This window comes from Sabethes cyaneus, chromosome 2 (genome assembly GCF_943734655.1).
Source record: "Sabethes cyaneus chromosome 2, idSabCyanKW18_F2, whole genome shotgun sequence".
NCBI classification, from domain to species: Eukaryota; Metazoa; Arthropoda; class Insecta; order Diptera; family Culicidae; genus Sabethes; species Sabethes cyaneus.
The window spans coordinates 200641457-200669190 of record NC_071354.1 but is presented as its reverse complement, the minus strand read 5'-3'; the positions used below and the strand labels follow the sequence as shown (position 1 = coordinate 200669190).

The window sequence follows — 27734 nt, the reverse complement described above, 5'->3', positions numbered from 1 at the left end:
ATGGAACCACTGTGCACCAGCAGCGGGCCGCAAGGTCCCAACCAGCCACCACCGACCAGCCCAGCCATCGGTGGGGCGACAGATAGAGATGTATCTATCCAACCATGATTGTTTAGTCTTACATCAACAGTGATTGTCAGCGGGTGTAACGCGAACGCAAGTGTGCGTGTTGTTTTCATCGTCTCGTCTCGGTGCTGCGCGGCCTGGTGTGGTGGATCGGTTTCTGTGTCTCGTTTACAGTAAGGTAAATAATCACAACGTGGCTGGCCGGAAAGTTTCGCGAATTATTTTTGTTTTGAGTTTGGGTTTTCGGCTTCGCGATCGGTGGTAAACAAGTGAAGTCAATATCGGTTTTTAAAACACTAGGTAATTATTATTCATGATAGAGGAAGAAGCGGAATAGAGTAGTGCATTTTAGTTATTTGCTACGAAGCTTTTGTGAAGTGCGATTTGACAGATTCAATTCTTCATTAGTGTATGTGGTTGTACCACATTGTAGTCAACGCCATATGGCGAAAGCGAAAACCGGTCAGATGTGTTATGTTTGAAAGTTGTTGCAGTTTTATTTTTATACCTACTGTTTGGAATAGTGGTAGGTACGCTGCATGCATATGCAGCGCATCGTCGAGGCCGGTGCTGCATTGGATCAATAAGTAGGTGAGACCTTGAATCAATTTGCCAAATTGTTTGCTGGTTTGACCATTTTCCACTTTGTGACATAAGTTCAACTTTGTTTAGAAAGTTGTAAAATTGTTCATCGCGCACTTTCGGGTTGTGTTGAGTTCATTTGTAGTTAAAAAGAGATGAATCGTTATTGATTTTAAGAATTTCAAAAGCAGTTTATTTTTTGTTTGAAACAAAAATTCTGGTCATGGAAATATATTCTCTGTGTCCCGATTGGCAACAAGAATACAGTGAATACGTTTTTAAAAACCCTGTTTAATTTTTAAAAACCCCATTTTTAAAGTCCCTGTTTTGGGCCCAAAAACTGCTTTCGAAATTGAGCTTGCTAACGAAAAGTTAATGATTGCTCATTTCGCCTTAAGAAATATCGATTTTTTAAAAACATTTTTGATGTCCAAGACCCAACCTGCTTAGGTTCTCACCTTTGAGACTCAACATGTTTAAACCTACACATCGCTTTTGATAGTATAGCCAGACTTTCACAGCACGTGATTCTTCAACAGAAATTCAATCGTGCATGACAAATGAAAAACCCTGTTCAATGACGTGGTTATCTGTGTAAAAGCGACTATACACTGTCGTCTACACGCATTTAAAGCGAGATTTTACTATCTAAGCTTTACGACGACGGTTATTGAAGCAAGATGACAGACAACTTTGTTACCAGCTGATAGGACCGACCGTTCAAGTAGGTATGTCTTAATTGATATGTACGTGCTGCTCTTTGGAAAGCATAGGAGATTGAGCACCGTTGAATGCGTTGGATCACATTTGCGATAACTGAAAGAGTACACCGGGGCAAAAGTACGTGTTAATTCATAATAATCAAACAAACTAAACGAAAAGATGCGACTGATTAATGTTTTGTTTGCAAGCGAATTCAGTTGTCCAATCGGCCGTCGCATATTGGAATCTCGACTGCGAGAGTTTGTAATTCGGTACGGTAATTCGGGCCATAGCGAATATAAAAAACGATTTAATGAAAATGATGAAGCGTCTGATTCGCACATGTTTTTAACGTTTATAGTGCCAATAAAAGTGGAAGCAAATGGGGAAACCTTGTTTAAAAATTCCACTCCATCATGTGCGCGTTACTGTCGACCGCTTCGGATTCAATTAGTCAAGGAAACAACCGAGGAATCTGTGCGGGAAAAATAATTATCGATAAACAAATATCCATCCTGCAACCATTCGACACCGTTGTTGATGGCAGAATCGTGAGAGCTGCATATAGAACGATTTTAACAATGATCGATGGTAAAATTTGTAACGCAGTACCATCGACAGCATGTGCCTTGAGGTGTTATTTGTGAAGCGCAAAACCACTGTGCCTTCCCTCCTACATAATTTACTACTAGAAGCATTGTCGCCATAAACCTTTACAAGCATTCCTTGCACTTTCCTGCATACTTTCTGAAACTTAAAAACTTTCTGAAATCACCGAAACTATCTGTCCTATAAAACATTCATAACTGCCAAAGCCATCCCTTAAAAACAGACGAAGGTAATTTGTAATTCCAATATTTGGAAAAAATATGCTTGAGAAGTTGAGTGAGTAAATTTCCAAGCTTCCATCAGAGTATAACGCGTACATCGCAATTATTGAGGATGGTTTTTATACCAAACAGTATAACGAATATGTTGCAAATCACATTGTTCATAGATTTACAATTCTTGTGGTGCAGTTGTCTAATCAGCCAGCCTCATCTCAAAAAGTAATTAAAACTTTCGGGGTTGAAGTATTACCTGAACTATGATACTATTCAGTATCGTCGTACATTTGTCAATTCGGATCACGGTAATTGATTCAACAATGAAGGTAGAGCATTGCGTTAAAGTAGGAATAGAGTGCACACGATTGGCATAGGAAGTTTCACGTTCATCGTGGTTCGTGCTGTTTCAAGCAGTCGTCTCCATTCAACTCGATATTAGACCACTCATCGCCAATTTCCCAGGCGTCTCAGAATTCGCAAATCACGTTCGACCTGGCCGAGCCATTTTACACCTTGAGCCCGTCTTTCGCCAGAATCTCTCCAAGTAGTGCCTCCGCCACTCTACGCTTTCAGTTTGTGCTCGTCCGCAGCACCTTCCACTCGAACACGGCAGGGGCGCGTATGTCGCCCGGAAGCAACGTCACAGCTTCAAGTCCATTAAGAACTACCGGTCTGATGAGGGCTTTTTACAGTGTCAGTTTCGTACTACGGCATATGCTTCTTGATAGTAGCGTTTTGCGACGGGAAAAGTATGCCAGATTCTCCGCTAGAATGCGTCACTGGATCTCCTTACTAGTGTTGTTGTCCGCGGTCACCCGCGAACCCAAATACACGAATTCTTCGAGGGGATTGATCCCCTTCCACGCATTTATTTTTAGCCCAATCCTCCAAGATTCCACTTCACTCTAGCGTAGATAGCCTCCACCGTCGCAAAGTTTCTGGCTATGATATCAATGTCACCTGCAAAGCCAAGGAGTTAGCAACCAATGGTGAAAATCGTGCCTTTCGTTTCGATACCCGCTTGTCGGATCGTCGGGTGTTGTACAGCAAGCTGGAAACCCTTCTTTATCGACAGACTTCGCAGCCGGCTGTTAGAGTACAGGAAAATTACGGGGCCAGTGTAACGATCCTACTGACTATATCTAGTAAGCATCGCTTAGCAGAGAATCGAACATACGACGACTGGCTTGTTAGACCAGCATGGTATCTCGAAGCTAACTGGACGGTCGAAACACATCACGCGATCCAATATAGCTCTGACCAGTCGCGTTAGTTTATCCGGAAAATGGTATTGTCTGCCACAGCTGGTCTCGATCTACTGTATCGTATGCTGCTTTGAAACCAATAAAGATGTGATGCATAGGCACGTTGTACACCCGAAATTTCTGCAAGATCTGTCGGATAATGAAAATTTAGTCCGCTGTGGCGCGTGCCCCAGTGAAGTTCGCCTGGTAATATCCGATGAAACCTTGCGCTATCGGTGACAGCCGGCGTAACAGAACCTGGCAGAGTACCTTGTAGGCGTTTACCAGTGTTATGCCGCGATCTTCTCCTCTGTTGGGTACTCTTACCACTGCGTCCATTATTTTGAACAATTGTGGTGTGCCCCGTTTTATTATTTTACTGTACGCTTCAAGCTTACCTATCGCTTATTGAGAAAGTGACAGGCTGGTAGCTGGAGCGAGACGTGTGCCAATCAGGGATGACTAGGTCTATGAACCTAGTACCCTGATCGGCGACGCCAACCATATCTCCCCTTTTTGAGATACTGCAGTCTGCGTACTATTTGTGCTCAACGATTCCAGAGTAAGTATTCCGAGGTCATCTTGTACGAAACTGAGATTCCGAAGATGATATTTACTCGGACAATGTCCTGTGCAAGACCGGTGAGCTTGCTGAGATCTCTCTTATTGAGACTCAGCAACTTTTGAGTAACCCAGGGGTGGATATTCGACGTTATATATTTTTAGATTGTTTGAGCGATTGTACAGCTATTCTACTGGCCATAACTGTTCGGCTCTCCTTTTGTTTCAGCCCACCCTCCAGCACACAGTCAGAGATCAGGCAGAGTTAATATTGACCCGTGAGTAGAGAGTTAGCTCCGTTGCGGCGAGAGAATTTATAGAAACCCCTCCACCATTCATCCCTCGGCACGGGTCGCGTCACTCCTTGGATTAGGGGTATTCAAATTTTTACATAATAGCCATGGATAACAGCTATTACAACCATCTACTTCAGGGGCTTTGGACCCTCTGCTTCGGTTCCTAGGAGTCAAGAGAACCGTCCTGCAGGCAGAGAGTTTACACTTCAGTTTTCGCATGAGTGCCCCCTTCTCTGTCCGCATACGAGCCTAGTTTCCACCGGTTGTCCGATTTCCACTAAGGAACGTATCCCGGATGGTACCACGAGGAGGTAGAGATAGGAGTTGTTGAATAAGAGGCTGTGAAACCTCATGGTGGTTCTGGAGTGCATTATTCAACCATTTACCAGGCCGCGATAGTTGCAGTAGTCGAGCCGATCACCCTTTTTGTAGATGAGACAAGACAAGACAAGAGATCAACCCTTCCAACCATTCCTTCGGTAGCTTCTTCTCCTCCCAAATTTTGAAAACTAGCCAATCTAGAGCCATCACCAGCGATTGTCGGTTATGTTTATGAAGGTTGGCCGGTAGACGGTCATTACCAGCGACTTTGTTAGTCTTTAGCAATCCGATTTGTCGTTTGAGCTCTTGGAGATCAGCTGCTGGGACGTTACTATCTTCCATAGGTACTCATAGGTTAACTTCCGTTTCGCCTCCTTTTGCAACTTTACCGTTGAAGTATTCATCGAAGAACTGCTTTCATCTGTCGACCACCTCGTACTCATTTGTGATTAGATTCCCTTCCTCGTCCCTATAGGGACATGTCAGGTTTCGGTATGTAGCCCTTACGAGATAGGTTCACCTTCTTGTAAAGTTTGTCTTGTAAAGCTCTTCATGATGACCTGCTTCTGGCACTTTTTCCTCTTCAGGATCGTGGTCCCCTCCTTCCGCGCTCGCCGATACTTGACCAAATTCTCCCCCGTGGCAATACGTAGATAGTTTTTCCAAGTTTATTGACGGTCGAGCGTCAATTCATTGAAGCACCTACCTCCGCAGAGGAAGGTAGAGCTTCCAGTACGCCAGCGTAGTTCTCGACAACTCACGGGTTGTCTAATTGCTGAATGTTTAACCGGAGGAGGGCGGCTTTGTCGCGAATTGAGTTTGAGCGTACCTGCACTACTACTAGGCAACGATTCGAGTCGATATCCGTACCCCGTCGAGAGCGACAATGTAAAGTACTCAGTGAAGTAAAACAAATAATTATGAAAACTAACTGACATCAGAGTACGGATAATTTGTAAATCTTGTACGCACGGCCACAGTTTCGATCACATAAGTTAACTGTCACTAGAAATCCGCATAGCATTAAATTCGTTTCATGCAAAATTATTAGTTTCGACAATAATCTATTCTATCGCAAGGACTGTAAGTGTCCGCCAATTACATGGAAGATAAGCAGTTGGGCCATGGAAAGACTAGATACAAGACTAGATGCATACAAGTATATCATTGGCACAACATCAAAACACCACATAAAACAAAAAGATAAAATTGACGATATGAAAAACCTATTGGGCATATACTACGTGTAAGCTCAAACAAAGCTAAGGGGGAGTATATGTACAGACCCAATACCTGCGCCGCTCCAGTTTAATCAAATAATTACTAAAACGGTATGAGCCCTGACCTGACGTAACAGTCTCGGGCTCACAACATTTGGTATTTTGTAATGCTACGGTAGAACAGCTACCGGAAGTAATTTCATTATGTGCGATCGAACGATTAATTGTATCACTGCGGTAGCACTTGCTAACAGGCTTTGTTTTTGTTTAATCGCTGTCCGGTGGGTGCGAGATATTGGTGTCGATTGGATTAGTTTTTCGGGAGGAGGATTTTGACCACCATTGTGAATTTTGTTAAAAATATTTAGTAAATAAGGATATATTTTAGAGACTATTAGAAGCGTATTATTATACGCTGCAATGTCCAATTTGAACTCTATTTTAATTCCAATTTCGAATAAAATTATAATTCGAAAGTCATTTCTAAATTCAAGTACAATTTCAAATTTCTACTCCGAAGTCCCAGTTTTCACTCTGATTTGATTCCGATTTCAAGTCCAGTTTCAAGTAAAATTTCAAATTCAATTCTAAATCCTGTTTTTGGTCCAGTTCATGTCTGATTTCCGGGTTAATTCAAGTCCAATTTCATCCAAAAACTTTTAGTCCTAGTTCACGTTCGAATTTAAATTTAACTTCAAGTTGAAATTATAATCTTCTATGAAATCCAATTTTCAGTTTTATTTGAAATCCAATTTTAAGTTCACTGGCATGCCATAAAAATTTTAATGTAGGTTTTTTTTCTAATTCCCGTCGTAATAAGTAAAGCCATTCTAATTTTCATCATTTGTTGGATGGATTTAATGAATACTTTAAAAGTTCTTGTGCTGATTTGACTAAAACACACTTACCTTCCGATCCGTGAACTTTGAAATCACTGAAAAGCGACTATTAAAGCATATTATAGAAATTACGCAACTGACTTTATTTCTAAAATTCGTCATACCGTTTTAAAATCCGTCCATCAAAATTTTTCATCGTCCGAACTAAAAATCACAACAATGTTTACGAAGCTAACGCGCATGTATTTGTGTAGGACGGCATGACAAATGTTATTCTACAAATTTCTGCAGGTCAGGCAAGTTTTCCTGGCTGTAGAATAACGACAATTCCTTGCGTGAGATATTTTCATTTATGAATGACGGAAATTAAAACGATTAGTCGACATTGTCTTCTTCGTCGCACGAAAAAACGTAGGAAATTTGGCTGGTAGGACTTCTTTAATGATAAAAAGCATTTAATTAGATCTCAGCTCACTTTGATTCATCGCGTATGATAGACAACTAACTAAAATATTAGGGAATGACTAGTTTTGCATTGTGTGTCATAAAAATGCTGATATTTTTAATAATTTGTGTTGTATAGGACGGGAATAGGCAATTACGACAATGTAGCAACATGCCCTAATATTATTGTACTGGTTGTGTCCGATGACAGCCCATGGCAGCCCAGGTTTAAGTCACTTGACACTCAGTGGCCTTGATTCTACCAAGCTTCGAGCTCACGATCTTTCGCGTTTCGTAGTAGACTCTGCAATGGATTGATGAATTTACATCTCCAACCTTAGTGCTGTCCATCGCTGGTGGCTTTTTTTTCAATGTGGATGTCATTAAAAGTAAATTAATAAGATTTTTGTAAAGTCTGAAGTAAAGCTACATGTGGTCGAGCATTGTCATGTTGGAAAATTATAGACGCGTGTCTAGTTGTCCCGCCATTTTTGGTCAATGCTGCATTCAAATGAAAAGCGAATAATGCTCACCATTCATCGTTTAAATTGAAACTGGTCACGAACGATATATATCGCTTCAGACTTCAAAAATTAGATGAATTAATGAAGCTCAATCTTCTTTGTGCAGCCATACTAGAACTAATTCAATTGCAGCTCCCAGTACCAGTACCAGGTCACTGAAAGTTTCATGGATTAACTTTTAACATCCCTGCCTGTTTCTGGCTGACCCGCTCGGCGGCAGCTCTTGGAATGCAAAATTACATCAACTTGAACGCAAATCTTTTCTTCTCGAGGGTGCGATAAAACATTTCTCCCCGAAAAAAAGAAGTAAAAGACAACGCCGTAAGTACCAATTTGCATACTTGAGCGGCAGTAACCGTGCGTCTACGCTAGAGAATCACTGCAGCAGGACAGTCAGCAGGCGAGACCGAGCGTGCCGAGTCAGCTAGTGTCATGGTACGTACATTCGTATACATTAGTCTGTCTGAAACCAAAACTGAATCTGGGGTACAATGGCTACCCATTAGACTTGATCCAAAGCGTTTGTACCGCATATTTTCCTTCAAAATTCACAATCGCGTATGTTGCGTATCAAAATTTAATTATGGGAAAATTTGTTTGTGGTAAATCCAATAACATATTTATTTTGCCCCAAAAACCACCACAAAAGACCTCACCAGTACGAATATCCAATGCAGAATGGAACCAGGAAAAATGATTACCAAAAGGGCCACGGCCGTCGGAATTCCATTTACTCTCCGGCAGCCTGTTTCAGCCTACCCGTTGCAGTTTCAGGATCCAACAACAAGCCGTAGAACGGTGACGGTAACGGTGTCTGTTTTTGTTCCGCCACGGCCAGCGGAAAATGACATCTCGAAAGGGTCGTAAAATTTCAAGAAAATCATCAGCATAGAATTGAATCGCACCAGCATTACCCTTGTCTGGATTTCTGTTGTTGTTGTCGTCGTCCTAGTCGTCCTCGTCGTCGTCGTCATTGCGCTGCTGCAGCCATAGATGACACGCGTTGATAAAGCTTTTTTTTCGCCGCTTCGGTTCCTTGTTCGGCGTTGTCGTCGAGTTAAATCTGCCTGAAGGCGGAGTCAATCGGCGCGCGCGATGGGTGGAAAATGCTGAGATTAACGAGCGATAGAGCAAGGATTTTCCCAAGCCAGGCAGGCGGTGCTGCGTTCTGGTGATTTATCACTTGAAACGATGCGCTATCTAGCGAGGAGATCGGAGGTTGTTGACGACGGATTCTTTTTCCGACAAGTGTGTGTGTGCGAGTGCTCTGAAATTGTGGGCTCCAAATGCAAACGCAAGTTGTTTATTTCAGGGGGGAGGGTAAGCAATTTAAGTGACGCTGCTTCCTGTGAATGGTCTTTTCCAGTTGTAAATGCTGTCTGTAATCATGATCAGTCGTTTTGTTTACTATTGCAAGTTAAACATTTAAAAATCTTGAATTGAGATCTATTTGGTTACGATAAATTTGAAACTAATTTTCAATGACCTTTTCCATGTAGTAACTCACTAGTGTGGTACAACTTAAACCTTGCATTTTAATGAACTTCCGAAAATTTATCGTTATTTGACAGATTCGAACCCACGCAAAACTGTTCCCGAGCAGGACCAGTTCGAGAGCTGTTTCCGACAACGACAAATCAATTAATACGGTTAGGGAAAACCACCCAACCATTAAGGAAAGCTTTTATTTTCGGCCCACCAGCAATAGAAAACCCGAAGGAGGAAAATTGAATTCGATTGCAAGCAAAATATTTCCATCGTTTCACGACAATCTCGCAGCGCATAAAAACTCGAATCCCCAATGTCGTATTTCCAGGCATTCACCATCCTCCGGTTCGTGTGCTGCCGCCTTTGCTAGCTCGCTATCGGTCGACATCGTTGTTGGAATGGAAAGAAGCATCTCGAGACTATTGGTACCTTACTTCACCGGTGTATGTAGTATGGAACCTATATTCCACTCCTAGCAGCGTGGGTGAACGATAGAACCGACCAGTTTTGCTCATAAAAGGCAAACCAATGGACGACGGTGATCGGTGTGTGCTATACATGCTAGTCTTTTATGAGTGCCGGAAAACACTTAAACTGTAAGTACAATGACTTATTGCATTGTACTGGCAGATACTGCTCGGTCCCAGGAGGCTCTACGAAGATAGCAGGATTTTGTGCAGTGCCGAAAAAACACGCTGTATAGTGGTAACGATACAGCAACGGTAACGTTGCTGGAAAGACGGGAAAAGGGACTAACTGAAGGACCAAGAAACAAGTACACAATGAAAATTCAAGTAACAAATTAAAAGAGGAACGCCAACTATCAACTCGAGAGAAGCGTCCTTGCTACGCTACTGATAAGCACATTTAAGGAGCGAAACCATTACACCATCGCCGGGCTCTTTTTCTCTGTCTGCCGCCCGCTCGCTCAGAGGTTCGGTTGTTGTAATGCACAAATGGGATCTTCCCGGCCGGATCCCGATCCCATCCGCCATGTGAGCGGGCGCTTTTCGATGATTACCGACGCCACTACCATATCGAAGGTTGAGTTGTTTCGCTCGTCCCAGCCGCTCATCCCATCTGGTATCTGGTGGACCGTCGGTACGGGTTGTTATGATGGTTCATAATGGCGAAAGCGTTCGAAGGGCTCGAACGATGATGGGAAGGAGTACAGAACAGAAGAGCAGTTGCTTTTATTCATTTCACGTGCGGTGCCCATATCCTGCCAACCCGCTTTCCACCTACAGCATACCTAGCACTAGGACCGTCCTTACGGTCGTCGGCATTCGGTGTTCACTGTCAAATATGGGAACGGAAAATACTGTGGATACTATGGGGATGGTAGCAGCTCCTAAAAGGAGAAATAAAAAGACCTAAAAAGAAAAGCTGTCGGTTGCAAATGCATATTGACTCTAAACTATGGGCGAGTACTTTCCGTAGAGTCCTTTGCCTACGATGCGATGTAGGCATTCATCGTCAGCGTTTGTATGATGTGATAAGGTAACTAAACGAGGCTGCCGGAGGCTATTTAGGGATTTAGGGACCTTGAAAAGGCATTAGAAGTAATAATTGATTCGTATAACTTTTGTGCAGTTGAAGGGCTAATGTTAGTAACTTTTTTGATATCTATTCTTTTTTGGAGTTGCAGTAGTTTAATTATAAAATAAAACTTAGACAAATCTTAGTCTACTAAATAGCAAAGCAAAGCCTTGGTGCTCCATGCTGCTTTCGGAACTTCTAGTTGCATTACATATGTGCTGAAAACTAACAACACAACAACTAAGCCGTCCTCCTCGGATACAATTCGGCAATTAGACAGCCTGCAAGTTGCCGACAACTTACTTATTTACTTAGTTGGCCTTACGTCTCATGACAAGGCCTGCATAACGTAATTTCTCCATCTAATTCGGTCTATGGCAGCTGATCTCCAGTTTCGCGGGCAGCCAGTGCTCGCCAAATCTCGCTCCACCTGGTCTTGCTACCTCGCTCGCTGTATCCCTCTTCGTCTTGATGGTCTTCGTTCTTGATGGTTTTTAGCATCCGCACCGTTCAAACATTCCGACTGCACACCGGTTTTCATCTAGCAGTGTCCACGTTTCATGTCCGTAAAGGACAACCGATCTAATTAGCGTTTTTACAATGTGCACTTTGGACGGATGTTCAGATTGTTCGACCGCAAGTGTTTGTGGAGTCCGTAATGGTCACGACTTCCGCTGATAATATGCCTTTTAATCTCACGGCTCGTATTGTTACCCTCTGTTGCCAGTAAGTCAAGGTTTACGAACTCGAACTCATCCCCGTCTATTACCATCATGCATTTCGTTTTAGACGTATTTATCTTTAACCCAAACTTCCCTACTTTGCGTTTTAGTCTGTTGCACTGGTCTTCCATCGTCTCAAATGTTCTGCCGACAGCATCCATGCCGTCGGCAAATTGACTGAATTAATTGGAAATTGTGCCCCGAATTTCGCATTTCGCCTTCAAGAGTAAAGTTGAATAGCAGATAGTAAAGATCATCATCCTTTTGTCCTCTGCGAGATTCGAATAAATCCAACAATCCACCCGAGATTCTCAGACAACACTGAATCCCATCCTTCGTAGCCACAAAAAGTCGAGTAGGCTTACCAGGAAAGCCGTTTTCATCTAAAATTTTTCACAGCTGTAGTCGGTTTACACTATCATGTGCGGCTTTGAAATTAGTGAACAGGTGATGTGCGGGGACTCCGAATTCGAGACACTTCTGGAGGATCTGTCACAGGGTGAAGATTTGGTTCGTTGTAGACCGACCCTCCATGGCTCTCGCCTGGTAACTTCCCAGGAAACTATTGGCTACCGGCAACAGTCGATGGACGATGACTTGAGAGAGCACTTTGTAGGCAGCATTCAAGATAGTGGTCGCTCCGTAGTGCTCACAATCCATCTTATCGCCTTTCTTGTAGATAGGGCAAATAATCCCGTCTTTTATGCCTCCGGTAATCGGTTCGTATCCGGTTGCTACAGTCGCATTAGATTATACCGTGGCGGGCACTGGTATCGTATGTTGTTACCGAATGTTCGTATCTTGTATATAGTTTTTGACATATCATGATTCCGTCTGGTTGGATGATCTTCAGGTGTACCGATTGTGGAGGTTATGCTGGGGAAAAGTACTGCGTATGGTCACGTTCTTATTGGCCCGTAGACGATAAGTCTTAGGCCGTTTTCGTTCATTTGGGAGTGCGCGTCCAATCACCGCGGTTTAAATTTCATCCTCCTGACCAATCTGAGCATTATAGTTCCCAATGATGATTTTGAAAAACGAAAATGAAGGAAATACGGAATGGTTCAATCGGCATAGGGCACGGCAAAGAACAAGGAAACGATGGAATGTCTGATCTCTCCATAACACGCAAGAGCTGGCTTGCCTGCTCGAGACCTCCATCGACTCGGAGTGGTTGCGGCGGAAGGGAGTCACCTTTGACCTAAATCCAGTGATGCTAAGGACGAGTTCTACGACAGACTTGATAGGACCTATGCAGAATGCCCAAAACATGACGCGAAAATCATCTTCGGAGATGCAAATGCACAGATCGGGAAGGAGGAATGCATCCATTGAAAAACATAGCCTTTATCTGTTAATTTTCTATATATATGAAAGCCTTGCCTGTAACCAAAACCAGGCCCCTGATAGGGCGTCATATTTTCGTACCAAAAATCACCAGCGAAAACTCAAACCAATTGTAATTGTCGTCGTCGCGGTCAGAGGAACGGGCATCTGTAGCGCCTACTTTCGATGTTTGAATATTCGGAAACACACCTGGAGGCATCAAGTGGGAATTCTAGCGCTCCGATCGATCATTTCTTGATCGATGGTCGACATTTTGGATATCATAGTTGGACGGTCTTTTCGAAAACCAAATATCGATTCTGACCATAATCTCGTTATGTGTAATTATTAAAGAATTGGTGCTTAATTCTTAATTCGGGGGTTGATCGGCCCACACCCGATCACCCGCTTCTTCATCTCACCCATTACTATACTATAAAATCTGTACCCAGCTCGTATGTGTTACCGTGGCTCTGGTAGAGGGTATGACCATCCCTATACTTACGCACCAATGTCCCTTTCCATATGTCCTACCTTATTACGATGTCGAACTTGCGGCTCTTCGCTTTTTCAGAAAGCACATGGTTACTTCCAGGTTACTTCTCGAAGAAATCCAGCCAACGGCAGTTTCATGTTTCAACTTTCCAAACTTTAGTCCATTTTCGTCGCCATTATCAATGCGTTTACTCTTAGTCAGTTTAATATAAAATCAACTCTTTATCAGTAAAAGTAAACCAAACGACCAGAAATCCTGGTCCGGAGGATTAAATTCTGCTCAACCTATGCAATGTAAAACCAATCACTTTGATCAGAATGTAGAACGACCGACGTTCGCCTAAAAATACCCGGTGGCATAAAGTAACAAAAACATTTCCGAGAATGTGCAGACTGTCGTGCTTACCAACCCGTTTCGTAGCCATTTTCCAATGATAATTTCACTCGCGAACGGTGCTATCGAAAATACGTGCATTCAATGCAAACTTAGCCAACAGAATGAGAATCGTCTCCCTTTTTGATTGTTAGCAACCTTTAGCTGCTCTTCTAACTCAGAGCCGAATTGTTTCTCTTTATCACCTGATCTCCGAACGCTCAAAAGAATCAACCGATACCGACCGATTCTCTTCCGCTCATACAATTTCTATCCCGCCAATAACATCGTTAGAGAATCGGGCAAGCCATCTTTATTGATGGCAATACGTTACTGGCTTCTAGGGAAGGGAACTATCATTAAAAATCGTTACTGATAACTATCAGTAACTTTAGTACGTTACTGATAACTATCAGTAATTTTACCCATCACGGCATTGTAGCAAAAAAATAAGCAATTGTAATAACTGCATTATTCATTGTAATTTTACATTGTAATTTATCAGGTGGACTTCATGGGGGCTCGCGCAACTACCGACCAGATTTTTTCCATCCGACAGATCTTGCAGAAATGTTGAGGGTACGTCATGTCCTCGGATCACATCTTTATTGATTTCAAAGCAACTTACGATACAGTCCATCGCGACCAGCTATGGTACATGATGCACGAAACCGGTTTGCCGGATAAAATGACCCGACTAATCAGAGCTACATTGGAACGAGTGATGTGCTTCGCACGTCTCCGGGACACACTCGAGTCCCTTCGAGACTCGTCGAGGGTTGGGACAAGGTGACAGGTTATCCAGTATGCTGTTCAACATCACTCTTGAGGCGGTGTTCCGATCAGCGAGTATCGAAACGAGAGGCATGATTTTCATCAAGGGTAGAAGTATATGAATCACGACATACTTTCACTGTTTGAGAATCCCAGAGACTCCCATATACATCTGACGAAAGTCGGTAGGCTACGGTGGGCCGGGCACGTCGCAGGGATGCCGAACGACAGAGCAACGACAACAGTTCTTTTCAACAAACCCACCGGCACCGGAAACACGAAGACTCAACATGCAAGATTGCTTGACCAAGTCGAAAGTGATTTATGCCTTTTGAGACGACTGGGAAACTTGCGACGAATGGCCCAAAATCGAGTTAAATAGAGACGACTGCTTGAAACAGCACGAGGCACCCCGGCTCTAGGCTGCTGACGACAACGACGATATATTGTGTCACTCTCGTCTATCGTACGCAACTACCTACCATTAACTTTAATCCAACTGATTTTTCTAACGGGACGACGTAACTGTACCAGTAAGCATCAATAACTGCGAAACCTTACTGATACTTAGTGATATTATTGCTTACTGATAACTATCAGTAATTAATGATAGTTTTCCCATCCCTATTGGCTTCAACCGATATTGTATGTGTGAAGTCGGGTTCGGCTCCCGCCAAAGAGCGCTCGAGGCAAAACCAACTTGCGCAAATCCTCAGTCGCACTCACACATGCGCAGCTCTATAAGTGGACAATAGTTCGCTCAATACCGCCAACGCGAAAGCTACGACTCACGCAATTTATTCTCGCATATCATATTTGATGGGTTTCCACTCTTTCCTATCTGGAAAGGCTTTCGTCTACCTGTGTGCGTGTGTGCGCTTGAGACCTGTGACTCGAAGTATATAGCGGGCATACATATTTTGCGGATGCCAACTTTTATTAATACCTCGCTTATCTACTACAATACCCTTTACCTCTACTCTGCGCTGTAAACTTTAAATATTTTTTCGGTGTTTTTAAATTCATTATAAAAAGCAAAAAAATTTATTAAAAAATATTTTAAATATAATACCGAATACTCACCCAAATGTCCAACAAATGGACATGGACATGGTTTCTCCAAAGGTGCGAATGCCTTGTGGCTCGAAGATCGAACAATAAACAAATGAATTTTTCAGCGTGATTTACCAAAAAACGCCACCGTAGGTTCTAGAAATAGCCGCAATGGGCGCTAAAGAGTTCGGTGCTATGAGAACAGTAACATTGGTTACCGATAAGAGTGCTAGTGACACTCTCCGCTTAACCAACTTTGTTTATCAATTTTTCGTCCTCCAGTTACGCTTGAGCTGGGAAATGGATTTGCGCGGGAAAAGGAACGGATGAGTAACTCACGCGCGGAGTGTAATTTGCTGGTCGGAAGAATAGGAGAAAGCGATTCTCACATGGTGAACTCGCCTAAGGAAATGGAGTAGGTGGGCAAAACTCCTTGTTTCGGTAGGTTAGGTTAAGATCCGCTATGTAGAGAAAATATACAAGAGTCGTTCTTGGCAAGACCAGCCAGATTCTTTGAGGGCCGTTCCACAATATTTTAGTACTAAGACCGTAGGTTAGCTTCGGGTTACCCTACACCGGCCCAGGAAATCGAGTCTGTGTAAATTTCATAATGTCTTGACTGTGTTCTTTAAACACAGACCAATAAAACCATCTACGCTTCTGTGGTAGTTTTCGGTGAAGTTTCTGTAAATACTGCAAATATAAATCGATGAACATTACAAGTTTTAAGAGGAGTGTTGACCTCTCTAGTTTTATAATAGTTTTACGGTCAGTTTATCGCAGTTTTATAGAATTACAAGTTTTATGATCGATTTTAAAGGGCAAATGCTAAAAATCTATTCGAGTTCGCCTTAAAACTAAAGTTGTTGTTTTTGGGACTAACGCTGAATCACACTTTACTTATGCTTAAAAGCAATTCTTCATTAGCATGATAAAAATGAACCATGCCTGAACAACACAATAATAACATTCTTCTTAAAACTATCACTAAATAGGGTTTATTTCTAATTCCCATCGTAGTAAGTAAAGCCATTCTAATTTGCATCATTTTTTGGATGGATTTATTGAATACTCCAAAACTTTTTGTGCTGATTTGACTAAAACACACTTACCTTCCTATCCGTGAACTTTGAAATCACTGAAAAACGATTATTAAGCATATTATAGAAATTACGCAACTGACTTTATTTCTTAAATTCGTTGTACCGTTTTAAAATCCGTCCATCAAAATTTTTCATTGTCCGAACTAAAAATCACAACAATGTTTATGAAGCATGTATTTGTGTAGGACGACATGACAAATGTTATTCTGCAAAATTTCTGCAGGTCAGGCAAGTTTTCCTGGCTGTAGAATAACGACAATGCCTTGCGTAAGTTATTTTCATTTATGAATGACGGAAATTAAAACGATTAGTCGACATTTTCTTCTTTGTCGCACGAAAAAACGTAGGAAATTTGGCTGGTAGGACTTCTTTAATGATAAAACGCATTTAAATAGATCTCAACTCACGTATGATAGACAACAAACTAAAATATTCTGGGAATAACTAGTTTTACATTGTGTGTCATAAAAATGCTGATATTTTTAATAATTTGTGTTGGATAGGACGGAATTAGGCAATTACGACGAAGCAGCCACATACCCTATTTAATTTCAAAATATACCAACGCCCAGCAATTGCATTCCCATTGCAATGGGAAGAACGATGATGATAGCTTCTAATTATATCTCTTTCTTTTTTATTTTCAGGTACGCTACAGTGCTAGTAATTTAAGGTAAACACCAAACTATTGATATTTGGTAGGGCAGTGTTCAGAAAAATTTATCAAGTCTGAGATTTGAGTTTTCCCGACGTTTCGACACTTCGTTGGTGTCTTTTTCAAGGGGTAATATCATTTACACAAATGTAAATGATTACGTTAATGATAAGGTAAATTAACCATTAGCGGACCAGTTGGTTCGTGAGTAGTTTTCTTCCACGCATTATTTTATACTGGTAACGCTAAACACGCAACCGATGGCACTTACAATACGAGTAACTTTCGATTAAACCTAAAAAAATAACAATTTATGTTGCAAAACTCTATATTTTAGACATTTTTTAAAAACAGGTTAGAATGTCCGTTTTCCTTTTATGGACCTTGTGGTTTACAACAGGATAGCGACCTGGTCGATTAAAGGAATTCTAGTGTATTTTGCATGAAGAGGGTCCACTAATGGCGACATTTCGCATTGTTAACGATAAAATGGACCCTAGTTTGTTGAAAATGTCGATTTAAAGGCATTAACCGTTAAGTTCAGCTAACATTTTACAAACTGAACTGTGTAGAATGTTTAGTACTTTCTGTTTCATGTCATATATCCTCGGAAATAAGAAGCATAAGCTAATAAACACCGAAACTGTACCCGAGGTCCATTATAGGTAAAGGGTCCACTATAGGTTAACTTACCCTATTACCCCTTGAAAAAGACACCAACAAAGTGTCGAAACATCGGCAAAACATAATTTCGAATTTTTCCTTCGTCTATTCGCGATGACGGCGTTGCTTAAGTATATTGTTCAAGTTTTTGTGTGAGGGAAAACTCGAGGGAAATATTTGTGCTTTTGTCATCCCCCACACGCTTTATACAAAAGAAATAGTCGCGAACAAGTTATACGACAGGTCACAATCTTCTTCTATCGTCTTCTATATATATAAGAGGCTTGTCTGTATTCAAAACCAGGTCTCTGACAGGACGCCATAAGAGGCTTATCGGTAACTAAAAACAGCTCCCAGATTGGACGTCATGCTTTCGTAGCAATGGGTTCTAATCTCAGTTACCTCACTAGTCGACTGCTGGACTGCTCTATTGCTCTACTCGTCAACTAGACTGCTCGAATGGGCTGGTCGACTAAACTGCTCGATTTGATTGCTCGACTAGACTGATCGATTCGATTGCTCTATTGGACAGATCGACTAGACTTATTGACTGAAGAGCTCAATTTAACTGCTCAACTGAACTATTCGATTCAACTGCTCGATTCGACTTACTACTCGACCCGACTGCTCGAATATACTGCTCGACTGAACTGCTTGATGTGACAGCTTGATTTAACTGCTCTACTTAACCCCTCGACCCGACTGCTTGACTGAACAATTTGATTCAACTGCTCGATTTCATTGCTCGACTTAACCACTCGATCTGACTGTTCGATTCCACTGTTTGACTCTATTGCTCGATTCAACTATTTTACTAGACTACTCGACTGAACAGCTCAACTATAATACTTGACTTAACTACTCAACTGGACTGCTTGATTCAACTGCTCGACTGGCCTACCCGACTCAATTGCTCGACTAAACTGCTGGACTCAACTTCTCGTCTGAACTACTCGACTCAACTGCTCGATTTGACTATTGGAATCGGTTGCTCGACCCGACGGCTCGACTAAACTACTCGACTTAACTGCTCGACTGGGCTGTTTGACTGAGCAGCTTGATTCAACTGCTCGATTTGACTGCTCGACACGACGGCTCGACTCTACTGCTTGATTCGACTGCTCGACTCTCCTGCTCAACTCCATTGCTCCTTGCGATATCGTGTGCTCCTTGCGATATAGTGTAAAATTCAAAGAACTAATACAAAGATTAAATATTTTCACAAACATTGGCAAATGGAATTTATCCGCAGTTTTCTTGACAGGTATTTATATTTTCTGGAGCGTAAGCTTCGAACTCAACTAGTAAACTAATAAATGACATATTTTAGAGGCCCTGAAGAAGCTCCAAAACCGAGAACGAAACGTTAGTGTAAAAGCAAACAAAACGATAATTTTATTTAAAGACTGTACGGCCAATTCCCAGTCTAATATTGTCAAAAGAAAGTAGTTTTGGTGGATTCACTCTGTGGACCTAATCGGTACTACCAGACGGATTCACTCTGATAAACGCACGACAACAGTTGACCAGTTTAGCAATTTGAACTGTTCACTACTTGAAAAACAACCAGCAATTTACAGTAGAGGTAATGCAAGTTCGTTTTTATTCATGACAATGCTCTATCACAACCACAAATACTAAAAAAATGTGTCTTAATGGATACTTTTTTTCAAATTATATTTTTTATATTATTTGCCTGCTAAAAATGCTAGCAGAAACCGATAAAAACGTGTAGTTTAATAAAAATTATCATATTGTATAGCTTTTTTGAAGGAGATTTTTACAGTTTTTCCGATTTTTGTGTCCACTTGAGGTGGAATGACCCATATGCAATTTGTAATGAAGCGTAGGGTAACCAACGTATTTTGGACCCCTTTAGCAGCTGTACATAATTTGGACACTTACAGCAAATTCAAATGGAAGTGTCCAAATTATGTACAGCTGCTGATGGGGTCCAAAATAGGTTGGTTACTCTACTTTCTAAAACTTTCTTTTTGTCATTCTTTTAAATATGAAAGGATTTTCATTCAAAAATCCGCATTTCTTACTAGTACATCCGCTGTCAGTTCCAACGACCAGAGAACACTCGAAGACTCCCGAGTCAGTCCAACATACATCAGGAAACTGTAAAGCTTTCATCGCTTTTCTGATTCACTTTACAAGACATTTCCCAGTGAATTCCCATGGACACCACTCAAAGGTAGCACATAAAGGATTCTAGGTATGTATGTTCGTACCAGACACAAAGCAATTAAACCCCACGTCAGCGAGCGGACTGACTCTGCAGACCTAAGACGCTTGCCAAATTGCACCAGCCCCAGCACCGAAGTCTGTGTGAAAAGACTTCTGACTTATTCTCGACTGAATGTGCCTACACTAGTGCAGTGTAGAGCTTCTCTGCTTCCTTCTCTTTGCTCGAACATCATCGGTATGTTGGATCGGTTGAATCTTTTGCGAAGCAAGACCAACGACGAGGACGAGGACGACGATGTGCAGTTGCAGAGCAGTGAATAAGAAACTTTCCGGCAGATTATTGTCCCTATACAGAAGCTTTTTGGGGGATTACATATATTATTATTTTATTGGCTTACCCAACCGGCAAGCCGGCTCCGGTTGTGAGTGCAAGGAGGCGCCCAACCGCGCAGCCGTGGATGGGTCGGTGTGTGAGGGAAGGTGGTTAGTAGACTCATAATGGCATTAAGGTGCTATATATTCTGTTCTGCATTGATTCATTGCTAGATGAGATATTTTACTTTTCATAGATGCCAATCGGTGTTAGCAATGTGAAGCATTTGCTTTCGGGTTTTGCATGTTATTTGTTCAATATTAACAAAGTGCTTAAGAAAATTTATTTTTCTTGAGATATTATATTCTATAGACCGGTGTCTTTTTACTTTTTGTCTGGTTTTTCAGCCCGTTAAGGAAATCAGAACTGTTTTTTCAAATCTTTCCGACGTTTCGACTTTGTATTAAAGTCTTTCCATTCCTTGAAAAAGACTTTAAAACAAAGTCGAAACGTCGGAAAGATTTGAAAAAACTGTTCTGATTTCCTTAACGGACTGAAAAACCAGACAAAAAGTCAAAATCAAGATTTCTTAGGAATATTTTTTTCTACATCATAACTTGTTCCGCTGAAATGTAGCATTTTCATACCTAAAGAAAATCCTTCGCATATCTGAAACTGACAGCTCGTTCAGCAAAAGACCTTCGCCCTTTCAATGACAGCGCAATCAGTGGTCCGTCAAAAGCATATCGCTCGATTCGGATTCTGATTAGTACGAGTGGTACGGAAACTGAACCCAGATTATTACAGCACTGTCTCGAATCCATACCCAGAACCGAGAACCAAGGTTTTCGGTCCACATACAGCACTTCAAAAGGGCCAAGCCTGGTACTGGTTACATATACCTACATGGTTTCCCTTTGAAGGGAGCGCCAATCTTCGTATCTGAGGGCAGTCAAGCGTACGGACATGATGGCTAATGGCTAGCCTGTGGGCTCCGGGTGAAAGAGAGCACGAACGTGAAAACCATTTGCGAAAATTCAGAAAGCATCCATCATCGTAGAAGGTAAACCGGATAGGCGGAAAAATTGCGGGAGGCTGCATGCAGACCACAAGGGACACACATATTCTGTAAACATGAGTGCTGTGGATTTTCTTGAAAAGTTAATGTGCAGTTTGCAAGGTGATATGGAATAGTCAAAAATATTAAATTACATGCAATGGATTTTGTAATGGATGTTATGGAGCTTTATCAAATGGATTAATTTGATTAAAATTACTCATACATAACAGTTAAGTTAAGAAAATCTCACCAGCAGTTTTTGGTACAAAGCACAAACTAACTTATGACTGAAAATAAAAGAAAGGAAATAATAATAAATAATTGAATAACATAAATGACTAAATTGGCAAAAAGCTGATCACCCTACGAAACATCACAAAGCCTAAATTGTGCATGACTACTATCACATCGGCATTCGGCATCGAATTCGTAAACATGTTTATTTTTCCCACGACCCATTGAAACCCATTCTCCTGTGAATTATTCTTCTGAGCATCACTGTTTCAATCTGACCAAGGTCTGCCCTCTGTGGAGGGGGCGTTTCTCATCTAATTGGAACATATTTCTTCCATTCGTCGTCGTCGTCGTTTTATACTCAAAGAAAAGCCGGTCCTGCCTGAATCGTACTGATTTCATTTTCGACCCCTTCGACTATCCCTCCAGGAATATCACAGTCGAACCACACACACACACACACACACACACACACACACCGACTACAAATCGTCAGATCCAGAAGAAATCTCAAATGAAGCAAAAAACGACTCGATTCCTTACCGATTCACCGAGCGAGTCGGTTGGTAAGCCTTTCCCCGTTGTTGGCACCATCATCATCGCATCGTCGTTCCCGCAGCAGCAGCAGCAGCAGCAATTTCTTTAAGGTGTAATTCCCCCGGAAGGAAGATTCGCACAAAGCTGATTAAAATAAGATATATCTTTTTCCGTTCGGTGCACTTTCTCAGAGTGAGCACTCACTCTGCCGCAGTAGTGGTCCGCCCATCCAATACGGAGGAGTCCTACAGTCAGGATTCGTCCAGTGGAGAGTTATTTTCAGTTCGTGATTAAATTTCAATTCTGCTCGTATTTGTTTGTTACTATCAACGCTATTTGTTGGTCATGCCCAACAACCGGAATTATTTACACTTCACAGATTATAATTCTATTTTCCTTGATGGGAAAGTGAATCGAAACATTGCATCAGAAATACAAATCGAGTACTGACTGCAACATTCTCTATCCGGAACCGAATTTATGTCTATATACTTGTGTCTGTGTGAAAACTACACTGATCAGCCATAAATTACTAACGCCAGCCAATTCCAGCCTCCCTCCCGCCCGACTCGCTGACACGTCTCGGTTCGAACAAGTCCTGATCCGAAAGCTGTCACCAAAATTGGGCTCCGAATTGCAAATCCACCCCATCACCGCCCTATGGTACGGTGGAAGAGGAAGCAAAGCGAACATTTCTTCATTCGGTTCGGTTCACTAGGTTCGACAATATTTCTCGGAAGCATGCTCTGTCTGTGTCACTCCGCGTGAAGGGCTTTCCGGTGGCCCCTTCCAGCAGAGGGTTTTTTTTTTCTTCTTCTTTCGATTGGTTCGCTTTCGTTCGTGACACTACTGCTGTAACTGTGATTCTGCCGAAGTAAAACGCGATACCGGAAAGGATGATGATTACATACAGACGGCGACGTTGGCTAGACTTAATGGGTTTCTGTAACCGGTCATCGATAGTCTAATAGCTTTTCTAATAGGCGATCGGTGGAGTATTGATTAGCTTACCCGAAGGGTAAGACACAGGCTCGAAGCGATGACATTTAATATAATTTGTAGGCGCAAGCATAGAAATTGTGCTTGGTTGTTGAATTTTTATAGCCACTTTGCTTTTTTTATGACGAATTTGCGCCTCACTTAAGTTTAATGTCAAATTTAAATTCAATTGAAAGCTTACTAGTAGCTTGACCACTCTCTCCTACTTTATAAAGTTTCAATCATTGATACAAAAATTTAAGGTTCTTAATTACTATACTACATTGGTTATTAGTCGAGTCCTCGAATACCATTGTCCAGTCCTGTTCAATTATTGAAATTCCTCCAGTTAACCGTGGGCTTAAACGATTTTAAGCATTTACCCTTCTTAATTGACAGGCTTGTAGCCAGCTGTTAGAGTTCAGTTATGGGGCTAGTGCAACAACCCTGCTGACTCTAGCAGTACCACCTAGTCGAGATTCGAACATACGACGACTGCCTTGTAAGCCTAGCATCGTACCCCAACGCTAACTGTGACGTGAAAATCCTTCAGTTTGAAGGAAACAAGCCCGTAAACAAAATTCTGCACTGAAACTTGTGCGTTATCTTTGCGCTGTTGACGTAGGTCAACAAAAAGAAAACAAAAATATAATTTACTTTACGTCATAATTGAATACTATTCGTACCGATGCAACATGTACGTCGATAGTCAACACTTTGTTACGCGAGAAAACCAAACAAATACGTTGCAAAGATTGTTCAACATGTGAAGTTTGAAATAATAAATTAGCTGAGAGTCGATATTTTGTTCCGGAAAACAAACCTATAAAAGGAAATCTGTTACTATACATCATCCTCCTTTCGAAGAATGATGTAACGTACCGTCATCCGGGGCGAGAATGTGGCAAAAAAGCATATGTTTTTGTTCTTTAGCTCAGTATACACATAATTTAGGAACTAAGTTGATTTAAAACTTGTCAATATATACTAAATTGTTCAATTAACAACTACCGTTGGGATGGTTTAGTTACAATGAAATCTAATTTTACTGGAGGTGCATGAACTTTGGCACAATCTCACCCCTTCGAGGGGGTGACATTGTGCCAAAAACATAAAGTTAAGGTAAATACCTAAACAATGAACATTAGCGTGTTTATAAACATTACACATATCAGTATAAAGTAGTTCATATGGGGTCGTCCATGAACTAAGTGGATTACCAGCCCAAGCAACATTTTTGTTGTATAATAGCTTATCAAGCAGTTGTTCCACGTGAATTAGCTGTACAATAGTTTAATAAGCTGTTATACAACAAAAATGTTACTTGGGAGGGGCAGGGGGCCGGCCCTAAACAACGCATCATACAAAAAGTATGAACGAAAATAACCCGGGGAGGTCTGAAATAACCAAAAACGAATTCGTAGTCAATGAACGGCCTTTATATAGCCAGTAGCGTTTCTAGGGTTAATAAGGGGGGGACAAAGGGGGGGGCGTGTATCCTATGGGGGCATATCTATTTGATCATCTAACAAAAATAACCATTACTTCGTTCGAGAACTCGCGGCCGCAAGAACCCCCCCCACCCTCCTTAAAACTGGCAGTTTATACACGGTATAATATATTTGTCTTACATTAGAATGTTTATTCAAAGCATCTGAAATCCACAAATTGGATCGATCATTATGGCTTGGCACAATCTCACCCCTGTGAAGCTCGAAAAGTACAAAGTTTGAGAAAAGAATATTTTCGTAATCAAAACTTATCCAACGCATAATAACCTTTCAATACATTGTAAATGATTACTTTATATACCTTAAAATTATCAAGTTGATGCGATTTCTTGTTTGGGTTGCTTTATTCGGGGCATTTTTTACAAGCGTTATTTCCGAGTTTTTTTGATCGCGAACTTTGAAACACCGTTTAGGCTAAATAGTTTGCTAATATTACCTGTGTTCTATTCTAAATTGTGAATAAATATGTTATGTTCATCATCATTCTATAGATATAATAAATTTTCACAAATAAACATTTTTGGTTTTTAGCACAATCTCACCCACGTGGCACAATGTCACCCTGGATGGCGGTAGTAGAAGACCAGGTAACAAATTCGGTAGAGAGTCTGCTTCTTCAAACCGATCATAAAACTTGTAATTTTACACAACTGTGATAAAACGGTCAAAAAACTATAATAAAACTGGAGAGGCCCACACTAAAAATGGATTCTCATGAATATTTCTAAAGGTCCTCGTTAAACTTGTTATATTTATCGATATCTATTTGTAATGGCTTCCAAGAGTCGCTCAAAACTATAATAAAATCACCACAATAGTAGATAAATAAAGACTTAATAAATTTTTCTCAGTTTTTGTTTTCTGAGCCTGATAATGACTGAATTTTATTTTAAATTGAATAAGTGGATGATTCTCTATCACGTTTCGATGATCATTTTCTAATGATGATTTTTTGCTGACGATTTTCTGACGATTACTTTCTGATCATGATTGTCTGATGATGATTTTTTGATAATGATTTTCTGATATTGATTTTCTGATGATTATTTTCTGATGATGATTTTCTGATAATTATTTTATGATAATGATTTTTTGATGGTGATTTTCTGATGATGATTTTTTATGATGATTTTCTGATGATGATTTCGTGATGATTTTCTGATGACGATTTTCTGTTGATAATTTTCTGATAATGATTTTCTGCTGATGATTTTCTGCTGGTGATTTTCTGATGTTGGTTTTCTGATAATGATTTAGTGATAATGATATTTTGATGTTGATGATTATGATGATTTTCTGATGGTAATGATGATGATGATAACTCAGACTCAAATACAAACTTAAACTCCGACACAGACTCAGATCCAGAATCCGTCTTAGACTCAGACTCAAACTCAGACTTAGACTCAGGCTTAGACTTATACTCATACACAGCCTCAGGCTCAGACTCAAACCCCGTCTCCGACTGCGACTGCTACTGCACCTCCGACTGCGACTCCCACTCCTATTTCAACACCGACTCCGAATCCGACCCCAACTCAGGCTTAGACTCAACCTTAGATTCAGGACCAAACTCAGACTCACAATTAGAATCTGACACCGACTTCAATTCCGACTCCGACTGCGACTGCGCCTCCGACTCCAACTTTGACCCCAACTCAGGCTTAGACTCAGACTTCGACTCCGACTCCGATTGCGATTTCGATTTCGAATCCAACTCAGGCTTAGACTCAGATTCAGACTCAGACTTAAGCTTAGACTAGGACTCTGACCCAGAACCAGACTCAGACTCCGAGTTAGACACAGACTCAGACTTATACTCAGACTCTGACCCAGACTCAGACTTCGACACCGACACCGACTCCGACTCCGACTTCGACTCTGGTTTCGACTCCAAATTTGACTCCGACTCAAATTCCTACTCCAACTCAGACTCCGAATCCAACTCAGGCTCAGACTCATATTCAAACTCAAACTAAGGCTCAGACTCCGACTCAGACTCAGACTCAGACTCCGACTCCGACTCCGACTCTGACTCGGACTCAGACTTATACTCAGACTCAGACCCAGACTCAAACTCAGATTCCAGCTCTGGCTCCGACTCAGACTCCGACTCCAGCTCAGTCTCAGATTCTGACTTGTATGTATGTATGTATGTATCGAGGTAGCCACCGTCACCTCAAGAGTTTCCCATTGTAAGCAAGTAGAATTACTGCAGAATCGAATTTATCTACCTAGCAATTTTCATGTCAATGCTGTTCATGAAGGACCAAAATGGGTTGGGTGGACCAATAAGCAATGTCGCTTATATGATTCCACGGGAATATAAGACACTCCTTCCAGCATAGACTTCCGGTTTCTAGATACATAACTTCGCCGTGCAAACTTATCTTGTGTGATGATTTGTGTGCTAGAAGGGCGCGTCAAAATCCTCTCCGACCTTATATGACTTGGGCTGGTTACCACATCCCTCATCTAGTCTTCGATTCATTCGATACCCTGATGCTCCTTCCCCTTTACGATAATGATGGTATATGGCAATGTAATAAAATATATGTTATATGAATATACATTATATGAAGATATATGGACAAAAATAGAACAATCTCACCAGCAGTCCTTCGAATGGAATAGAGTTGCATCATTTGAGTTTACATGAGTGCTTCCGTTATTAATTAAGTTTTTTCTTCTGGTATCCATGAGCATTATTTAAACTTTCTTCGACCCGAGTTTTCACTGTACAGTAGGAGGTTCATGAGCTAAAACGAAACAAATAATTAAAGTAACTTATGTTAAGCTTACCTACTAACAAGGTCGTGTGGCTCAGCCGTCATCCAAACCCGCAGTTTTGAGATCAGGCAGCCGGGAAAAACCCATCATCGCACCTCCTAGCTTGGCTACTCAATAGAGCATTACTGGGTAAGGCCACGTGGAGGCGCTAGGTAGGGGCTTGGGATGGCTGGAGCTATGTTGGACGCTTCCTCATTTGCCTTCATCATTTCATACCCTTAGTCTCAGATTCTGACTTAGAATCAAACTCAGACTCAGACTTAGACACCTATTCCGACTTGCATTCTGACTCCGACTGCGA

The 27734-nt window shown here is 41.4% G+C and overlaps 2 protein-coding genes across 2 annotated transcripts in view; both read left to right on the top strand.

The window, feature by feature from the left end:
* Positions 1-26622, top strand: LOC128736543 (clumping factor B-like). Its single transcript, XM_053831027.1, has 3 exons — positions 1-70; positions 26078-26365; positions 26420-26622. Exons 1-3 carry the CDS (start codon positions 1-3, stop codon positions 26620-26622), a joined length of 561 nt encoding a protein of 186 aa, XP_053687002.1.
* Positions 157-27734, top strand: part of LOC128733658 (glucose transporter type 1) — a 215794-nt gene continuing 188216 nt past the window's right edge. The window contains exon 1 of the mRNA XM_053827399.1: positions 157-657. The gene's annotated coding sequence lies outside the window, so the exon portion shown is untranslated. The remainder of the gene's footprint in view (positions 658-27734) is intronic.